General features: G+C 41.3%; 1 protein-coding gene across 4 annotated transcripts in view; it reads right to left on the bottom strand.

The window, feature by feature from the left end:
* Window positions 1–231: 231 nt before the first annotated feature.
* The window catches only part of Sorcs1 (sortilin related VPS10 domain containing receptor 1), a 507144-nt gene continuing 485878 nt past the window's right edge, over window positions 232–21497 (bottom strand). Inside the window, exons 25-27 of one of the 4 annotated variants that reach the window (XM_032892178.1) lie at window positions 10077–10182; window positions 9783–9943; window positions 4706–8097 (exon numbers count right to left, since the gene is read on the bottom strand). In XM_032892178.1, coding sequence (XP_032748069.1) covers window positions 8033–8097; window positions 9783–9943; window positions 10077–10182 — 332 coding nt within the window. In that variant the 3' untranslated portion in view covers window positions 4706–8032. Of the gene's footprint in view, window positions 1167–4705; window positions 8375–9782; window positions 9944–10076; window positions 10183–21497 lie in introns of those variants that run through there. The other 3 variants (XM_032892179.1, XM_032892181.1, XM_032892180.1) reach the window with 3 other exon arrangements.

The raw sequence follows: 21497 nt of genomic DNA on the forward strand, positions 1-21497 counted from the left end.
ATGAACCATAACTGATCAATGTTACTTCCTTTCATATGTAACACATGAGTTGATTTTACCTATGTGTGAATATACCTAAATAATGTAAAAGTATGCACTTGCTTCTACCATTGAGCTATGCAATTTTATTTAAATTACTTACCATATCTTTATGCTATAAGTGTTGTTATTCATGTTCTATAAGATTCTGCATATATGTGTTCATGTGTACATACGTTGTAAGAATATACGTTTTAAGAATTTTGAACCCTTGAAAGTTTACTATAGGTGGTGGGGGTAACAAATGGTAACAAAGAATGACACCTATGTGAGAAAAGGTCAAAATGAAACTCATTACTTTGCACGATAACCTAAAAATTTAATTAAAAATGAATAGAATATATTCAGAAAGTTCACAGATTACAGATACAAAAACAGCATAGTAATATTTTCATCTCAGTATGAATTTCAATTGATAAAAATGACATTCGGAGTGGTTTAATTTTTAGTTTTCGAAGAGAATAATTACACACTTCAATAATTGTGATCTTCCTAGGGACTATATACAAAGTTTATAATTAAGGTATGGGTTCAATAGGCATATAGATTTCCTTATAAGCATTCCTTTTGTTTCCTATTTAAGATAGGTTTAGTCCAAGTCTATGAGGACTACATGTTCATTTTAAAGATGAAGGGAATTAAAACATCCATGGTTTAGGGAATTAGAAATAGCAAGGGGTTATACTTTTTGATTTCCATCCAGTCTTCTTCTTTATTTTTAAATATATATGCAGTACTGGAGAATTGAATCAGAACACTGTGCGTTTTAGCCAAATAAGAAGTCTATCGCTGAGATGCTCTCTGCCCTGTGCTTTCTATACAAACTATTATTTCACCCCATGACGTCTTAAATTCCTCTCTTCACATCTCATAAAAATTTTCTTATGCCTCTAAGTACTTTATAAAAATCGTTTTATTTTCATTTTATGTGTATTGGTGTTTTTCCTGGATGTAAATCTGTGCACCACGTGTGTTCCTGGTGCCCATGGAGGTCAGAAGAGGGTGTCGTATCTCTCAGAACTGAAGTTACAGATGCCTGTGAGCCACCTTGTTGGTGCTGAGCATTGAACCCGGGTCCTCTGCAAGAGCAGCCAATGTTCTTGACCGCTGAGCGATCTCTCCAGCCTCTAGAAAAATAATTTTAATGGAAACCATCGATGTTAAATATGATTCGGTCACAATGTCTTTAATTCGTTTAAACGAATTCATTAAATCTTTCTTTACACCTAAAAGCTGTTGTTAATATGAAAGCAAGATTTTTAAGCGGGTACACGAACATGCACATCTTGAAATACCATAGTATTATTCATGAAATGATTTTATTATCTGGAGATGGATACTTACCTTTAAAACCTCTTCCCCTGCCTTGGCTTCCACAGACAATCTCAAATGTGGGCTTCACACAACCCTCTGTGGTGAAGTCTGACAATAGTTTAACCATTTTGGGGTCAGAGTTAGGTTGACCAATGTGAGTTGCTGCAAAACTATGAACTATGTGCTGCTTCCAAGTGTGGGGAAGGGGGCGAAGCTGTTGGTATCGTCTGGGGGCCTCTCGCTGCAATGATGATGGATATGAAGGCTGTCTTATTCTTTTAACTTCCTCCTCTCCTCTTCTGCTGCTATGTTTGAATACTTCACCTTTGTTTTGCTTATAGGGTCGCTTCCTTAAGTAACTAAGGCAACAGGCGATCCTCCTGCCTCTGAAGGTTGGGATTTTAGAGTGGTACAATGCCAAAGCCAAATCAAATTACTTTTAAACTACCAACCACACTGTTTAAGGTACTACTTATTTTGTGTATTTACCCGCACTTGGAAAAATAACCCGTCCTACCGCTTTAATAGGGTTACTACCTGTTAATTAGCTTTTATTGTTGCTGTATCTCACAGTGTGGTGATTTTTTTTGAACACACATGCTTCTTAATAAAACCAACTGTCTTTCCTCTATGGGATTCTTTGGCCGAACTCTTGAGCACTCGAAGTCAATTTTCCCATAAAATAGACTATTTCAATCTTTTAAATTTCTAATTGTGTTTGTCTCCGGGTCCTGGGATTAAATTTGGAAACTGGGTCAATGCACTTTTCATCCCAACAGATGCTCTAGTTTTCAGCCTTTCGGCTCCAAGAGAAGCGTTCCTGGGACATAGAGACATTTTTGCTTCTGAAGGCAAACTCACCTGGCCCTTATTCCTGCCTTTGACACTCTAATGCCTAGCATGGTTTATTTTTAAATTTCATTGTCTTATATGTAAGATAGCAATATATGTGCTAGTGACATAATTTCTTTAATACCCTCATTAGCATGTACATTCTATGGAGGCAGCTGTGCAGTCCCTGCCTATAGCCATGTCTGCACATATAGATCAATTCATATCTATACTCTGCAAACCACAGATTCCTAGCAGGGTATGCAACATTTATAATAGCTAGCCATGCTATTGCAACTTTTCCTCCTGGTATTATTTTGGGATTCTCTTATGCAAGCAACACCCAAACATGAATTTTCCTTTATATATGATATTTTTAAAAAAATAATTATGTACTGTGTGTGTGTGTGTGTGTGTGTGCGCGTGCATGTGTGCAAATGCATGCACACTTGTGAGCATGTGGAGCTCAGAGCACTACTCTTGGGAGTCAGTTCGCTTCTGCCACCTTGTGGGATCAGTGGATTGAACTCAGGTCATGACCATGCTATGCAACAAACCCGTTTACCCTCTAAAGTTACCTTGCCAGTTTCAAATATGAATTTTTCAAACACTCATCTCTATGATTTCCTTAGGAAAGAAGCAAACCGGTTTCTGAGGATTCAGAAACCCAATTTAGGGCTTTGGTTTTTATTCCACTTTCTAGCTAGCTTCTTGCCTTCCTTTTTTTCTAAACAGCAATTATTTTCCTTAAATTAATGTCTAAGAATAGCTCCTTGAACACAGCAGCTTGAAAGCTAGCCCAGGAGAAGGGCAGGGAGGTGTTGATTCTTGACAAACAGCAATTGGACACGTAATTAGAGGTGCTGGCTGGGTTAGGCTTGCCCTGTGAAGCCACCTCAGAGATCAGTGCTAAATAAAATGGACTCACAGATAATGCTAAGCTAAAAAGTAAAGGTTGAGTTTCATCCAACATTTCTCTAGCGCCCCCTAATGGCAATGTCCAGTGCTAGATGCTAGAGGAATGTAAAGAGTGTGCTGAACTGTAGGTCTTTGCTCAAACACGCACGGTGGGAAGAAAGGTATAACAGGATCTGTTCACACAAGCATGATATCCACCATCTAATTATGTTAACATGGCAAACAAGCTGTAGAGGGGCACAGCCATTTATTCTGTTGAGGCCAGGGGAGCTTTCTCCATTTGATCTAGGCTGAGTTTCCCAGTGGTGCTCTACCACTTACTGGTCTGTTCTTTCAAACACATTCCGCTATGCTGACTTTTTCTAATCCCGGTCTCATCAAGGGCAACCAAGGGCTCTAGGGCCCTCGAGGAGAAGAGTGAGGAAAAGAACCATCCCTTCCTGTCTCCCCTGCTTGGGCCTTAGCTTTGCTTCCTCTGTGGCTCCAGCTCCAGCCAGACCTGGGTGCTGCGAATTCAGCTTCAATCCAGTCGTCTTGGCCTACGGACTCTGGAGATGCCTGTGATCCTCCAACTTTGGGAAATTCTGGGCTCTTTCTGGAGGATTGTCTGCTCTTTGCTGGCATGTTCGCTCTTCTGTTACTTACACAACAAATCCTGTGCTTAATCACTTCTGTGTAAATTACCTAGAGACATTCTCTGCCTTTTGGTTTCACCCTGAATGACATGAGAGACAGAGCATCCCTAAGGAGACAGAACAGCACAGTTCCGTCTGTAAAAGAAAGAGGGAGCAGAGAACTTAATTTGGGAGGTTAAAGGCAGGTTAAAAATAGTCAAGGCTACCACGCATTCTGAAACTGGGCTAATTAGCACTGCCTTTCTAAACCCAATAGCCCTTCAGGAAGGCAAAGGATGGCTTAGTGTTTGTAGACCGAATATAAGGAACAATGTGTATCCAACAAGATTTCAGTTATGTAGGTGAGCCAAGTGCCTGGAAATGTTTGGATCTAGTCTGAATTTCTTCTACAGGTTGACTCTTTTGGAAATCACTCACACACCGAGAATGACAAAGCCAGAAGAGGTCAGCTCCATCCTCCTTATACGTAGGGAGCCATGGTAGCTTCTGGATGATGAAGCAATTGGGCCAAGGTCACACACCTGGCACAGCCAGATGTAGAAGCCCCTTCTCCACTTCCAAAGGCAAAGCCCTTTCTTTCCATTTCACCCTAGGAGGCGTTAGCACACCTCAGCTTCTGTCCTTTGCTAACTCCAAGGTTTTGAACTGCTTTGTTTCTCATTAATAGTTTAAAAATTCAAACTAGTAACAATGAACCTATCACTCATTCCAAAGCAACCATTTTGGAGTGAGTTTTAAGTACAACAATGTTCTTTCTATAATGGGACAGACATCCTACAGTTAACTGGAATGTAGATAGAACGAACCTGGGGAGTAGAGGAGTTTGTGAGTGGAACACACGAGGGTAAAGAGCTAAATGTATGCTCACACAATTAGCATTCATGAAATCTTGTAACTACATCATTTTATTTTTTTAAAAAAAAATCCAAACCATGTTTTAGAATAAATGAACACATTGAGGCCAAGACTTTAGAGACATTATCTGTTTAATAAATATGATTGTAAAAGCAATAAACAAGAGCAATTATACATTACACTACATAGTATTTAACAAAAAAATACATCAAAAAAGTCATTTTAAAATTAGAAGTAGTTCCAATCCTATAAGAAAACTTTCATATGTTTTTTAATTGGCTTCCTATAAAAAGAAGTTGGCAAATGAAGGGGTCTCAATGCTCAGCTGGGATCCGGGACAACACACAATGGCTGCCAAGCACCCCACTGCTTTCAAAGTTGCTGTTTGGAACTTCTGAGGAAAAAGCAAAGCAAACCTCTGCAATTTGGACTGGGAATCCAATTAGAATGAGGCAAGGGGGGAAACAACGTTGGTGGGAAGGTCAGGATAGAGCGTGCACAGTTTGCCCTTTGGACATTTAAGAGAGGTTGCAGTATCCAGTTTGTAGCTTGCCCTGAATCTTACTTTCTATTGATTCCTCCCTGCACTCCTTTGACCTTAAGTCCACCAAAGTCCTCACTGTGTTTGCACCTGCTTTTAGTGAGAGGTAGGCACTTGGTTCCGTCCCACTCGTAGGTTCTAAATGTTCCTTTCCTGTTGGGATTTGGCTGCAAGGCCTTGTATGGTGGTTCTCAAACTTGAGCATAGGTATCATCATCACCTGGATGGCTTGGTGAAACATTTGGTTGGGATAGCCATGATTCATAATCAAAAAATAATACTAAAGATTCCCTAGAATTTCCAAAATAGCAGGGTCTGTTTTTAGCCCAGTTTGAATCTGCATTTCAAGCAAGTGTAAGTGACACTCTTATCTTGGCTTAGGCATCACACTTTGAGATCCATAAGCCAAGGTTATAGGGACTTGTAGGTCCTCTCTAAGAAGTACCTTGCCTCACCAACCTACAGGTGAGAGGGAGCTTTGAGGAAAGGCACATGAGCACACTGGAGAAGCTGAATCTGTAGCTGACCACTTTGGGTACTGCCCAAGATGGCAGGGATTTCAGGCCCATCTCTATTTTACATGAAGACTTACAGATCCTTCTTCCCCAGGTCTCTTCACCCACTCATTGTCCTTTTATTGACAAACAAATTTTCACAATGTTATTCTAGGCAAGGCACTGTGCTAGATCAAGAATGTTGTTCATTTTTTAAAATAATTTTTTTTTAAATTAGAATCAATTGAACTGCAACGCTGAGGATTCCCTGTGCTGGTTTGAATGGACCTATTTTGGTTTCCAAATATTTTTGTCTTCCAGACTAAATATGGAAGACTCCAACTGAAGAGAATAATCACTGAAGATGTTTCCTATGAGATAGGAAGCCTGGCAGGTTGAGAATTGATTGATTATGTCCCCAAGCAAAATTGACCATATTGACATGGGGCACCTTCGACCATAAGCTTTCTGTTTGATTAACCTCTGACACCAGCTTTCCTCCTCTCCCTTTGCCTCAGCCATATAAGGCAAAGTCACCTGATCGCTGAATCAGCCATTCAAGGGCCAGGATCATACTGATCATTGGGATATACCAAGGCCCTTGACAATACCCTGTTCTTGGCTTTGGGACACAGCCAAGGGATGGTAGGTTTTGGAAGTGGTTTACCACTTTCATCCCAACTTGAGATTGGGATTTTTTTAGTACACAGTAATGAAGGAGAACTCAGTCACTATGAGAACTTCAGCAGGAGCCCTGCTCCTTTTTTTGTGAGCCTCTTGCATGATTTCTCTAGGGAAACTGGTTTTCTTTTGCTTCGAAGCCCTGATGAGAGTGAGCCTTACTTTGCTGTAAGCAGTTACCCTTCCATTTATACTGAATTTTTCTTTATCAATACTGTGACAATTGAAGATTCGAGTACATACATGGAATCAGTGAGATCATCCTAAATGGTCAAAACCTCTTTCAAATATATGAGAAGACGGATTTGTATAGGTTTTTCAATACTCTTTATATTAAGTCCATTAACCTGTTTCTCCTTGAGGTTAAAATCAGTTTTATTTTACAAATATGGTTATTCTAGAGCAGAAATATCAAATAACAGCAACTATCACAGAAGATATTACCTTCCAGCATAGTCATACTTTCAAAACATTTCTCAAGAGAATCTTCTAGAATTGGACCACATAAGATTTTGTTAATGCACGAACCACCACTGCTCATCTCTATGCTTTCCTTTCCAAAGCACATGTCCAGGTTTGGACTACTATGGATGTATAAACTCTTTAACACTCAGTGTATGCTTCCATGTGGGAAAACCAGAGGTATTTGGCAAAGAAAGGTTTTTGGGGAGGAGATAGAGGGGAAATGTAACTGCAGCCAGCCAGCTGTGCAGAATGCAGCCTGGCTAGAACGCAGGGGAGCTGGCATGCTTAAGATTGTACAAAATTGATAAAGCTAAAGACTTGTGAGTGGAGTAAGGTTGGCGTAGGCTGGGCCAGTTTTAGGAAATATAAGGTTTAATATCCAAAATCTAGCAACACAGTTGAGCAAACAAAGAGAGAGGCATCAAAAGATAACGGGGAACAGGGAGGATAAAAACCTGAAAGATGGCGAGAGAACATGTTCACACATGGATGACAATCGAATGTGAAGGTAGGGTACCAAGTAAGTACTGGGGAAAAAATCCCACTTGTGTTTTGTCTTTGTTTTTTTTTACATTCCTTGGGGGTAGGAATAGGGAAAGCTGCAAGGAGAAAAGTTGAGCAAGAAACAAAGTTCTGTTTCTGATACGCTTTGCTTCCCAGCCTCCCTTCTGTTGCTATGGAACCTGCCTCCATGGGTATGGATCTTTAACTAGCATCTTTGTCCCTGTGGCCACAGAGACTGGAGAGAAAGCAGCCTGTGGTCGGTGCTGACCAACGGAGCCACTAACATTAACTTAGAAAGGAAATGTGACACTAAGGAACACAGAGAGCAGCTCAGGGTTTCATCCTGTGCATGTCTTTGTGGTTTTAGGAAGAGGCTGGGGATGGCTAATCCACCATCAGCCCCTAGGGCTAAAAGAACTGTTAAATCTAGAGCCAAGAATATTTTCAAAAATACATGCAGATTTCCTTGGCCTGTATATGTTATGAATTTTCTACAAACACGACCGATCAGAAAAGGAGATGAGAGAGGGAGGGGAGTGTTTTCCATTAAAATAGAGCACCTGTACACTGCCCCTCCAAACACGTTCTCAAAGTATTGTCCACATGCACAGGCTTAAAGCTAAAAACCCTTGTTGTCTGTGTCTGAAGAATTTAAAAGTTCCGATGCAGTGAGAGTGTTTACTTGTTATTTTGGATTTTGATTGTTTTTATTTTTATTTACTTTTTGTTTGTTTGTTTTTACTGGCGTCCTCCATTCAAACATTTACATAGGTAGGGATTTCTTTTGTGCTTTGATTCTCAGCAACTATGGAAATACTTCCTGGCGAAATAGGAAACAGAACAACAGAAGAAGAAGAAGAAGAAAAAAAAACAAAGTTAGTGGTCATGAAGGATGATGTACTTGACAAGAGCGAAATTCTTTTCTGATCAGCAGGTCTCCTGTAGCCTTTGGGGGTTTTCCTTAGATTGCAAATTGTGCCCCAGCAGATCCCCGCTTTGGCGATGAAGGTGGAGTGGCTTGTCTTGGTCTTTGCAATCGGAGAGATGAGTCCCCAGGTTGAGTAGAAGGGGAGGGAGGGGAGGGTAAAGCTACTCTCCTAAGAGAAAACGTGTAACACTTACTCAATTAATGACACTGGAAATGGAACCGTGTCAGAGAATGCAACGTGCTGCGAAACGTTCAGAGCGAAGGAGGAAACACTACTTCAATAAACAACCACAGTGACTCATACCACACAGAAATAGAAACAGAGAACCAAACGGCCCCCCTAAATAATGCCACATTTGAGATGCTTTAGAAGGGAACAGAGTGCGCGGTGCTACTCTGGACAGGAAGGCAGAAAAGCTTCTATACATTTTCACCCCAAGCTATTGTGTCCTTTTATCACCCTGTCTCCACCAAACGGAAGAAAATGAACTGTGAAAATTGGACACCAGATGTGGCTGTAGTTATTATTATCACTAGCTAGTGCTACTCATTGCATTTAAACTTCCTCTAATACAGCCCCAGACCTTGTTCAGATCCGGTGAAAAAGAGGATTCTCTTTTTCATTTGCTAACATTATTTTCCAAGTAACAGATTAAAAGTCTTTTCTATAAAGGCCTTCTAGGTGACCTGGCATCACGGCATTATCATGAAGCATGGAGAATCCAATAATTCCTCCATCTCAGTCAGCCACAGACAGCAGGGCCACAGAATGGAAAGGAATCTGCAATGGTAGCTCCATGAATGTGCCTAGTTATCCAAAACTTCTATAGTAATGGTAAGATTTAGCAATTGAGCTTTAGGCTTCCTCCAGCTAGGTATCAGCCTCTTGTGCCTAGATCACAGGTTGAAGAAAGCTGCATTGACATCCGATACCAAATCTTGTCAAAACAGAGAAAGGCATCTGCCTGCCCTCCCCCCTGCCATAGTCTACTTCTCCAACTGGGCTCTCAGCATCCCCAAATCCTGAATATTCTACGAACAGCATGCCTTTCCTCCACTCAAGTTCTTCATCTCCACATTTCCACAGTGAGAGTTTCAAGACAGCCACTAAACAAAGCAAAACAGCAAACCTCCCCCCATGTAGGTGAGTTAGCCAATCTCCTTATGGCTGGCTCTTCTGGTATTCTAAAGCAATTTAGTCTCAGAATCCTCTGTATAGAGACGTGTATGTTTTGTTCAAGACACTCCGCACCCCGTTTATTGCCTGTCTTCCTACACACCTCCCCTAGACTCTGAAGCTTTTCCTCCTTAAATAGCATTAGTGAAGATGGGAGTGCTCATCGATCATTTACGTTGGAAGTTTAGTGTTTAATAAAGAGATTTTTTTTTTTGAAAAGGGGAAGGAGTGGGGAATTTAATGAAAGTATAAAGCTAAAAAGGAGCAAGAAGGGGACATCTTAGCTTTTCCTCTCAAAGATGTTAGAGCAGAAAAAAGTTACATAAAGCCAGACGGGGGTTAGAGGGCAGGTTAGTTGACTGCTCAGCCTGGGCAGCTGATGGCCACGGGCATCATTTACCTAGGAGATGGGATTCCACCTTCTCATCTACAAGCTGGCCAGGCCTCCTGAGGTCAGGGTGAGGGGCAGTGGGCCTGCTTTCAGTGTGGCTGACTGGATTGATCAGCTCTTGTTCTTTCTCATTTTGCATCTGGGCATAAACATTAATCCCCGGGATCTTCCTAAAACATTAACAGAAAGCATCACTGCCCTGTACCAGAGGTGACTTTCACTGTGACTTAGTGTTTCCGAACCTGTGGGAAAGAGGAGAGGGGTGGAGGTGGGGATGTAGGAGGCGGAGGAAGAAACACACACCTTTTAAACTTGTAGATGACGAACACGGCCAACCCCACAAACACCACTGAGAGCAACATCAGCATGGCAGATCCGCTGTGGGTAGGAGTGAGGTCCACCAGGGGGGCTGGGAAGAAAGAAGGCACACATGTGAGCAGAGACTTGAGCCGGTCCGTAAGGTAAATTGGAGGAAACCACATGAGATATGCAGGTTAGGATACACAGTCCATAGCTAAGCATGCCTCTGAGAATGTACCAGTCCTCTGAGTGCCCTAGCCGGTTTATCCACACTGCAATAGAGCGGGGAAAACAGAGGAGGCCCCGGATCTATTCAATCCACTGCTAACTGTATAGACCTGGCTGGTTGCTTCACCTTAATGTCTCATACATAGCTAAAGAAAGCTAGTGCACACTTCACTGGATGGTTGTGTTACACCTACTTATCAGTCTCGTTATCAATACTTCCTTTAACTCCAGTGCTGCTGCTGTCATTATTAGTAATCAATCAATCCTACTACTGATGGGCTTACATCTTGATGAAAAGCCACTGCAGGATGAAACTATCAAACATATAAACTACTCCATACAGAACTTTGGAACCCACCACAGATGTGCTCAGAACCCTTCCTTGGCCTTACCCCTGCTTAGGTAAGATCCTCTTAACGACCTTATTTTATAATAGACCATTCAGTGCTTTATGTGATTTACTGAGTGTTATACTAAAACAGAACAGAAAAAGGGCTGCATTATACTATTGTGAGGTAGAAACATGGTACGTTTAAAGAGTCTAGTCAAGGATGAGCTGCATCTTAATTATTATTAATAATATTACTATCACTATTTTTATTACATTGATGCTTTGTATGTAGGCTTTTCTCACTGAGCACAGAAAGTAGCCACACCATAAATAAGTGTGTGTGTGTGTGTGTGTGTGTGTGTGTGTGTGTGTGTGTGTGTGTGTGTGTTCCTGTGAATTCGTTCTATCTCTAACTGGGCAGTTGCAAGATGAAAAAGTGTAAAGCAAGGAACTGTTTCTATGTCCATGCTCTGCTTTGGCACCCAGGAAGTTGATGCAAATGACTGCTTTAAGAAGTCAGTGCCCCAATGATAGGGTAGACTTGCTCCATGCAATGGGCTCTATAATTTCTAAAATTCATAGCACCGAACCCTGGGACTTCAGCACCTCAAGTGCACGGACTTCTTCACAGACAAAGCTCAAATGTCTGCTTGCATGAGACGCACCTCCTGGAGTTTGTTTCTATGTCAGTTCTCCACAGCTCCTCAGGGTCAAAACTCTTGCACTTATAATGATTGTTTGCAATTAATTTTTACCATATCAAGAACTGACCTTCAGCAAATGCGGTATAGTTCAAGGCGGAAAACAATCCACCTGCACCTCATGGAAGCGTGGACAGTGACCTTTACCATCCATCAATTTAAGCAAAGCCCGATACCCGGAAACACAAGTGACCTTTATGCACCCTTTCTATGACTTTTCCCTGTTGAAAGCTAAGAGGGTGATGCTCTGGTCATCCAAGCAGAAAAGTTCAAGAGTAAATGACTGCAATATTAATGGTCTCAGACAAGACCCATGGTTGCAACTGCGCTGTCTGAATTTGGAAAGCATGTAGTGGACGTAATATCAGAGAATGTAATTCACAGGGCTATAAAGTCAGTGTAAAGTGAAAAGTTGAAGCCTCTTTTTCAGGAAACAGGCTTAATTTAATCAGGAGGAACCGAATATAAGGAACTCTCTTATTCTCTCACCACTGTAAGCCTAGCAGCTTTGTGCCTTTCGAGCACGTCCTGGTGCAAGAGAAAATGGAGCAGTGTCACTCCAGTGTCACTCCAGTGGAACACCCAAAGTCCATGGTGCTTTGTATTAAAACAAGAAAATGAAGCTCTTGATACCATCAGCACATCCCAAAAAACACATCTGAGTGGCTGCTGCTGTTAGTAGAACATCACAGGAGAAAAGGACACTTCCCATTGTTACGAATATTGTCTTGACTATTTTTAACAGATGGAAGACAGGGGCTGTCAACCACACGACACAAACAAAAGCAGCTAAATTTCTGAGCTGAAGGCTACCCTACAGAAAGAACTTCAACTGGTTAACGGAAAGGACCCTTCATACCCACCTAAATACCCACAATGCTATATGTCCCAGTGTGGGTAAAGGAATAAGAAATTAAAAAGAACGCTTCTCAGGAAGGAGAGTTAAGGCTAAACTGATTTATAGCATGGGAAGAAAGTTCACGGGTGACATGAGTTAAAAATATTATGCTTTACAAGGAGTCATTAGGATTCTAGTTCATATACTTTTAAACGTTGATGAGACACACATGTGCATGTGAGGAGATGGGTCATGAGACAAACAGAGAAAAAGAGAGACAGACGGAAAGATAGAAAATAGACAGATAATAGAACAACTGCCGTCTCAGGACCAATCTTGTTATTTCCGTTCTTGCATACAATGCCCACAAGCTCAGCCACTGTGTTGTTCCGAAATGACTCTGCCTCCCCACCCTATCATTCTTTGTTATCGCAATATCAGTATCAGATGAAAGGGATACAAATATAAGGTAAGGGTAACCTAAAGGAAGCCACTAATTTTCCAATGAACAAACTGTGATCCAGAGGGGCCAAGGATGATGAGGATGGTCAGAGGCATAAGGTTAAGTTCTGCAAACCAAGCCGCAGCACAAGAAGCGATGACGCCAGGAAAGTGACAGAGCTTATTTGAAAGGGTAACAGTGGGCAGTTCTTGTTGTCAGTAGTTTCTCTGTTGAAACAGAGTCTCTCTACATAGCCCCGAATGTCCTGAAATTCACTCTGCAGATCACGCCAGTCTTGAACTCACAGAGATCTGCCTGCCTCTCTCTTCCTTCTGAGTGCAAGGATTAAAGGTATGCGCCACTAAGCCCAGTGTAATTTTGAAACACATGGAAAATAACATGAGAAACTTACCTTAACCCTGTTCGTACTCACATGGAGGGAAACACACATCACACGTACATGTGTGTGTGCACACAGACACACCTGGACACCGTTTGCTTCCACCTCCCATTGCTTTCCTCTCTTCTGGTTGAATTTTCAACCTTACACCATTCATACCCAGATCACAATTCTTAAAGAGGCAGCATTAGGATTGTTGGGTAATTGTCACACTCTTTGGAGCCTGTTAGTTTCTGTGGTTTGGGTTCTAGAATGTGCTATCCGTTCTACCTCCCAGTTGTGCATCTATTAGTCACTCTGGGGGAGCAGGGGAGCAGCACACAGCCAACAGCGGTGGGGGTGGGGGGACTGGGTGGCACCGCCCCTGGTTTTCCTTGTCTTCTGCTTACTGATCTGTGCCTGCACATTAAGCTGTCTATTGCTATTCATACAGCAGGGTCTGCATATCTTAATTTCCCCCAATATTTAGGTATGTTTCTATGCTTTGCTGAGGAATGGAAACTGGTGATAAATGGATTTGGGCTTGTTGTGTGGAATTAGCATAAATTAATTCCTCTGTAGTTTCAGCTCCAATAAGGTAGATGTGGGGGAGGAAAAACTCAGAGAAGGTTTTTGCCATTATAGATGCACAGTGTATAACATGGCTACAAGCATTACTCCAGGTGACTGGACACCGGATGCCTCTGCTCACACACCATGGCTAACAGCCTGTGAGGAACTTGAGGATGCTTCGAATTATTGTATTCTAGTCACAAGAATCTTAGTTGATTGTAGTAATAGAAATGCTACCCCGTCCATAAGAGTGATTGACATATAGAAAATGTCAAAGTCACAGCTAATAGATCTGCATGTGAAAGCAAAATCCAAACTCCATACTTGGGCTCAGTTTGGGGCTAACTGAATTGATGGAAGGTCAATTCCTCATTTGGAAAGAGCAAGTGAAAATAATCTGTGCTTCAGTACAGTTGCGAAAAGTCAAGAGCTGGAACTGACTATGAAGAACCTGGTATACCAGACATGACGGATACTTTATGCTGTCCTATTGATTAGTCCAAATGTCTGAAAGTACATTAGAGAGAGAGAGAGAGAGAGAGAGAGAGAGAGAGAGAGAGAGAGAGAGAGAGAGAGAGAGAGAGAGTTCTGAAAAATGATGAGTTTCTCAGTGCAGTCAGTTTGGGAAATGGAACCCTTGGTATTTCCCCACCTGGAGACTCTTAGTGAACAACAGTGTATAAAAGGTATCCAATCCTGCAGGAGGGAAACACGTTTAGCTGAGCCACAGCTTTTCATAAATTCAATCAACCACAGAACCTTTTGAAATGTAGGTCCAATTAGTTCAGCAAGGGGCTTGTTTGACACTTTTCTCCTCCAATGTTACTTTTACCAAGAAATTGCAGAAGCCAGCACACTCTACTTTGGTTTTTAGTTCATTCTTTCCTCGCCTCTGAAGCACACCCAAAGCTTTATATTAATTACTTGAAATATAAAAATTGTGGAACCCAAATATTTAGAAGAACGTGCTCAGGACATACTATTTAATTTATTCGTTGCTGGAACAAAATTCCTGAACAATGCAACTTAAGGACCAAGGGTTTGGTTTGACTACCTGTGCTGAGGAATGTTGTCCCCAGTGAGAAAGGCATGATGAGAAGAACAGAAAAATTCTGGTCACATTGGGTCTATAGTCATAAAAAGGCATTGAATTCCGGTGCTCAAATCATTTCATCATTTTTATTAAGTCAGGAGTTTAGCCTGTGGAATGTTACAATACACTGACTATTAAGGCAGATTTTCACACATCAGTTAAACTTACTTATAGAATCTACCACATACATGTCCACATGCTACCCTAATCTACATGATCCCTCAAAGGTGTGACCAGAAACTTGTCTCCTAGATGATTCTAGTTCCATTTGGTTTGATGATCTGAGGGATTAAAGTGATATGGCAATGTCACAGAAAAAAATTTAGAATAAAAAGTGGGCAGAATGACTTCCATTTGCAGTGCACCCTAGATTTGATCATGGCTTCTCTTCTAGGTCACACCAAATTGTAACCATGGGCATCATAATGCTTCCTATAGCTCTCATAGCTAATTGGGAAGCAATGGACTGAGGGACATCCAGCACCCTGAGTTTCCATATAAACTACCAAACTCTTAACCATTGTAAGTGGTCATTTTCTAATGGAAAAGAAAAAGAACCCTTAAACCCACCCAATCCAATACTGCCAATTAATTTCTACTTGAGGGATTTCCCTGAGAATAATCCAGTAAACCAGTGGCTCCCCAGCAAGTCACGTATTTTCTTTGTCCTTTATACTCACTCCATAAATGTCAGTCCCTTGTGCCCTGTGAGGATTCCTGAAACAGGAACAGCCCACCCCATCTTTGAGTGCTGGGATTACTGTTGGGTGCCACCCTACCTGGTTTTAACAGTGCTGGAATCAAGTTGTCCAGGGAGGGCCTGTGCATACCAGGAAAGCACTTAACTATCTGAAGGGAGATAGCTTCCTTAAAAGAACCAACCAAGAATCTATTGTGAGCTGAAATGTGTGTGTGTATGTGTGTGTGTGTGTGTGTGTGTGTGTGTGTGTGTATAATACATATATATATAATATACATATATATGTATATACATGCGTGCATATGAAGGAGTCAAAGTCATTTAATCACATTATAGGAGAAGATATATTTACGTCTCTTGGCACCTGTTATTGTTTATCATAGCACCACAGTGATTTAATAACTGTCCAAAAACACTCTGAAACAACCTGGCTGTTTAAAGAGGAAAATATATTTAATTTTAGGAAAAATAGAAGGAAATAAAAATACCATTATCATGGCTTTACTCATAAATGACTTACTTGTAAATAATAACTGGGCAATCAGAGAGTAAAGAGGCAAATGAATTTATTGACTGTGGAAGAATTTCACTAGCGCTAATTTGATCTCTAAATGGAAAATGTTATCGTAAGAGTTTATTTCACTTTACAGTCGAGGGCTCCATAGCAACTGTTTGGCATCTGCATTGATTATGCTGTGGTTTCCATTACATTGTAGTTTCTATGACTTCCTGCCTGGGGCTTCTGCTGCCTCACAGGGAAAGGACCTTTCCCAAGATGGAACTGGATACCAGAATTCACACAGTGTCAAGATCTAGGCTGAAAGCTATGCTTTCTCGCCCACCCTAACCCTTCCTCCTGACCTAACTGGTATTCGTGACTGAACTGGAATATCAGTCCCATAACATTCCTGTGGTATCTCTTTTATTGCACCTGCAAAAGAAGTTAAATCTGTTTGCCACAGCACAGCGGGCAAGGTTACAGTTTATTACAAAACACATGCTTGCCCTTGACAAAGGAGGGTTTTCCTAAATGTACTTTCTTCCTTCCTATACTTTTTATTCTTTTATTTAAGTTTTGAGGCTTTTCCTCTGCAAAATGTTAGGTTTTTTTTATCTTTCCATTTTAATCAGGTGTCTGGATCTCTAGGAGACCAGGAACTTACAGGGGAACTGAGTACAGAGCCTTGTATCTCTGAAGGAGAGGTGGGCGTAGCATTTTCTGCTCACATTAGCATACGAGTTGCATGTAGAGAACAGCATTTGCTTAACTCTCATACAGCTCCCAGACTTTCAATTTGCCCCGCCACTTAGATTCCAGTTCACATATTAATCATTTGCAATAGCTTCCCAGACATACCACTTGGCTGCCCTTGGCCACTTATCTTGATTGTAGATATAGTATATCCCACATTGGGAGGTATATTTTACTTATTACCTACTTCCTCTCACTGTCACCTGCCCATTCTGCCTAAAGGTTGCCTCTACCTATGCCAAGAAATTAATTAATGTTTATTGCTACATTAGTGTCACAGCCTTTCTTCTCTGTTTCAGTAATTGTCCAGAGCTATAAATCAGATTTAGTGATGGAGGGGCATGTCTGGTAGCTTCCCTCATTGCAGATGGATGGACTGCTTTCCACACAACATTGTATAGACCGGGGAGGGAGCTGGGCATATATGCATAAGGAGACATTGTTATAAAATTAAGATCTAGATTATCAGCTCCTTAGGACACCAGGATGCCTCATTCTGGACAATGAGTTCTCTCAGATCTCCACTTTTGTGACGTTTTTTCTGCAATGTGGCCAGGCTATGGACCAGGTACTCTGTAGCAAAGTTCTCCTACCTTGGCTTGGAGACCTCCTACTACAGCTTGCTGGCAGCTTTTCCTCTTAATGGCACTGATTCCAACATAAACCACTAAATGCACCTTCCTTGATTAACAAGGGGCTCTGCCACTTAGGTTTATGGGGCCATCAAAAAAATCACCATCTTTGCAACAGCCATTCAAACATTCTACATTATAAATAAAATGAATTATGAATGATTACCCAAAATTACTACATAAAGCAGCATTTCAGTAGGTCATTCCTCTGTTTCTGCTCTGTCCATTATTACTGGTCTGTCCACTGTGTTTCTGCATGAGTATTTGTGGTTCAGCTCAGACTGATGTAGAATGAGCAAGGGACCTAGCTAGTTTGTCTTATATTCCCCTCATGGGCCATACAAATTAAAGGAATGATTGCCAAATGGGGCACAGATGATAGAAGCACTAGAAGAATAAAATGATACATCTGAAATGTATGAAACTCCAAGTTACCAAAATAAACAAGACAAAAACATGCCTTTTAGGGATTTTTAGTTAATAGTTCAGATCTATTCTTTTATAATGGCCAGTAGAAATCAGATGGCTTGCATCAGACTTTGAGCTTTAGTAAATGGCCATCAAATACTCCTCAGGATGAAATTCCATCTTGAAAGTATAGAATACAGAGCACTGAGGCAGGAGCAGTAAGTTATACTTGATTCAGGCTTTTTTCAATATCAGAGTTTTGCTTCCCTCCCCACCCTTTCTCCTTCTCTTATTCTGAGACATCGAACTCCAAAGAACATGGGTTTGCCTTTTCTTTTAGCTGTTCATTCTCAGTGCACGAATAAATATCCATGATTGGGAATAACGAAAAGAGAAAATGATTTTGTCTCGATGCTTGTTGGAAAATATAATGGAAGTCTCCAGTAGCCAGGTGTTCAGCTAGAGTAGTCATGGAGACTGGCTCACAAATATAAATTTCTACAGGTTATGAATTATGCACCGGATTATTGTCAAAAGTAAAGTTTGTTGAGCACTTGACATGTGCAGTTTCTCTGCTGGGATCAGTAATGGTGACACCGTCCTGACATTGAGAACATACTCATAAATAGTATGTATGAGGAAGATGAGGAAGAAGATGGCCATAATAAGCATCATCAGAAAGAGACGAAAACAGATGAGTCCGTCATGGAAGGTGGTAATGAGGTGAAGGCTTCTGGGAAGACGCCACACACATGCTGGCATAAACTAAAGTCTTAAAATACAAATAGACTTAGGTGTGTAGAGAGCTGAAGGATTTGGGGGCAGGAAGTAGTGTGAATAAGTTACACTTTATCCTGAACACTAACATTTCTAGTCCAATCTCAAATGCTGCTTATTTATACACGCCTTTCCAACTCTCTCAGTGGTTCTGTAATGCCTGAGCCTGTCTGCTAAAGAAGGCTCTAAAAGTTGAAAGCATTTGTTTAAATTGGGACCTTGGCCCCACCTTTGTGTCAACCTGTCCTTTATTTCTCCTCTATTCTGACACAATGTCAAATCTCTTGTTTCTGCAAAGAGAATACCAGAAACTTATCTGTCAGGTGTAGGCAGACCCTCAAGAGAAACCAGACAGTTTCCATGGAGCGTAGGAAAGATTATGAACAAAATAGTCCCTGTGTTCAAAGTTTGGCTCAGCTTAGATATAGAAATGAATGAATTCCAAAAGAGAGCACCCAGAAGAAGAGAAGCACTATCCAGTTTCTAATGACACCCAGTTCTCTGCCAATGCTTGTCTTATGCCCCCATAAAAGCAGATAGGAAACTGAATTTGAAAACCAAAACAAGGTCAGTAAATTCCTGAAAGGAGACAGTTCATTTCCCTGGGAGTCTAAGCAAACCATGCTCTACGTCTCACCAGCAACATCCCCTGGCTTGAACATTTTAAGAAGGAGGCTGATAAACATCTGCCAAGCAATTAATAGCAGCAGCAGTGTGCAGTAATGGTCCCTGGGAAGGTTTCAGCAGTACTGCTTAGAGACGTGTTCTGTTGCAGGCTGTGGTTTATTTCCCCTTTCTATATGGGGCATGGGAGGACAGGGGAGTGGAAATTCCATATCTGCACTAAACACGTTCTTCACCCATATATGAATATGTTCATTTCAATTTAGTAAACACCATCACAATCTACCCAGCGTTCAGCTAAAGTACCCGTCACAGGGCCCTGTTTTTCATGCACAAAAGGAAAATACACTTTGTCAGACATGTAGACCCTTGGACTGATGTTCAAATAACTATTTTTACTTTTCTAACTGCAAAAGCTAGAGGTATGCCAGGATCAATTTCAAGTGAGAAACTAATGCCCATCCTCATAATTATTTAGTCTCATTCTCGATACAAATCCTTTGTTGCTCATCTCGTTATGAACATCTGGCCCAGAATGCGTGCACCTAGGGATACGGCCAGTTCTACACACTTGTGTAAGCAAACAGTACTTTGGGGTTCAGTTATTCTTTTAGTTTTTGTCATTTTCCTCCTTCACAGAAACTAACGTTCCACATTGAGTCCACATCAAGATAGTTGCAGAGTCAGCCATGATAGAAGCTTCATGATGCTGGCTCCTAAAGCTTGCACAGAATATGTCCCTATTAAACTGAATAGGAATGAAAGTAGGTAGCCATAGTGATGGGAAGATAAAGACTTTTCTCGCTCTTGTCAAGTTGTCCCAGGATAAGAACTCTTTTTTTCCTGCCTGCAGCTGTATCTTTTCTCCTGTTGTCTTGGCAACCTTGAATCTTACTTATCGTTGGTACATCTTCCCACCTTTCAAATGTTGGTATTTTTATGTGGATGTCCAATGATACATTATTTCTACAAGCGTTTCTTTCCAGAACCCTGAATTCTACTCCCAGACACCCTTCTGCGAGTGGACGGCAAGCGTGAAATGGAGGAAATTCTCAAGTCTTTTCAACTGTATTGCCTCTGGCCATCTAGAGCTACTGCAGCTGAAGGAATTTCTCATAGGTATAAAAAAAATGAGGCTTCCACATGAGATCTGTATCTACATGTTCTCAGGAAGCTCTTGCTGCATCAGTTTCTCATAATTAAGCCATGGGCTACACCAGTCTCGTATATCTAGTTGCCTACTTTTTAACTTCCATTCCATACCAGTTCTCACAAGAAGGGCACCCACCGAACTGCTCCTTTTTGTATTCTACTTATATTTGAGATGGGGTCTCTACGACCCAACCCAGGGTTGCCTCGATCCTCCTGGCCACCTCGTGGATGATGATGCTGAAGCATGTCAAGTGTACCAGAATAATGTAAGACATATGTGAAGACATAATGATATATGTCATTATGTATGACATAATGACAGGTGAGATGAAACACTGGAACACATATTAATGGACAGAGGAGAGCTGTGCAAAAAGGGGCAGGGTCAAAACAGTTGGCCTCAGTGTAGAGGGACTGAGAAATACAGCTAATTCTCTGTTTAGCGTGCCTTGGGATATTTCCCTCACAGAGTCTCTAGGTACATGGATCAGAGGGAGTTTTCTGATAAACAAAGCACATTACAACAAAATGTTCCACTTGCTGTCCGAATTCACTCAGAAGCTGAGTGGGCCTGTAAAGCAAATTTAGAAGGACGAGAGAGGAAACATATACCTTCAAGTGCAGAATTCCGACTGTAGTGTCGGGTCCTAGAATATTCAGCCTCTAAATTTAGAACATGAGCAAGTAGCTCGAGGCTCTGTGGGAGAGGATGATGATGGGGTCGTGTGTCTCCTAAGCAAGTTCCATTAATGAACCAAGTGTCCTTCATATCTCTTGTCAAAGGCTTTTATGGCTTCTTGGTCCCCACTGAAGTACAGATGGGTCACAGAGCATGGTCCACACTCTGCCTCCATTCCCTATGTTCATTATCAATTGCATATGGCTATTTAGTTTATGTCACAGTGGGAGAAGAACGGGAGATAGTGGCAGTGTGTTTAACCAGCTTCCGGACCCGGAATTGCCAAGAAGCTGATGAATGGACATGGAAAACTCTGGCCTCCATCCTCATTCATTTGGCTTCTATAGCAGCCCCCAAGGACTTTCCCCATTGGTGCTTCTGTCTTCGGAATAGCTTGTGAGTTCTGTTCTATCCAGTTTTTAAGAACCCCCCCAAATACTATCTCCTTTATAAAATATTCAGTATCATTTGGAACAAACAGAATTAATCTTTGCTTTTGATTTCTTAATTTACTTCAACTGATAATAATATAAGGAAAGAAAAATGAGAAAAGAGCAACTTTCATACACCAATCTTCTAAAAATATTGTCCAAATCAACCCAATTTTCACAGAAT

Source organism: Rattus rattus, chromosome 2 (assembly GCF_011064425.1).
Source record: "Rattus rattus isolate New Zealand chromosome 2, Rrattus_CSIRO_v1, whole genome shotgun sequence".
Classification (NCBI taxonomy): Eukaryota; Metazoa; Chordata; class Mammalia; order Rodentia; family Muridae; genus Rattus; species Rattus rattus.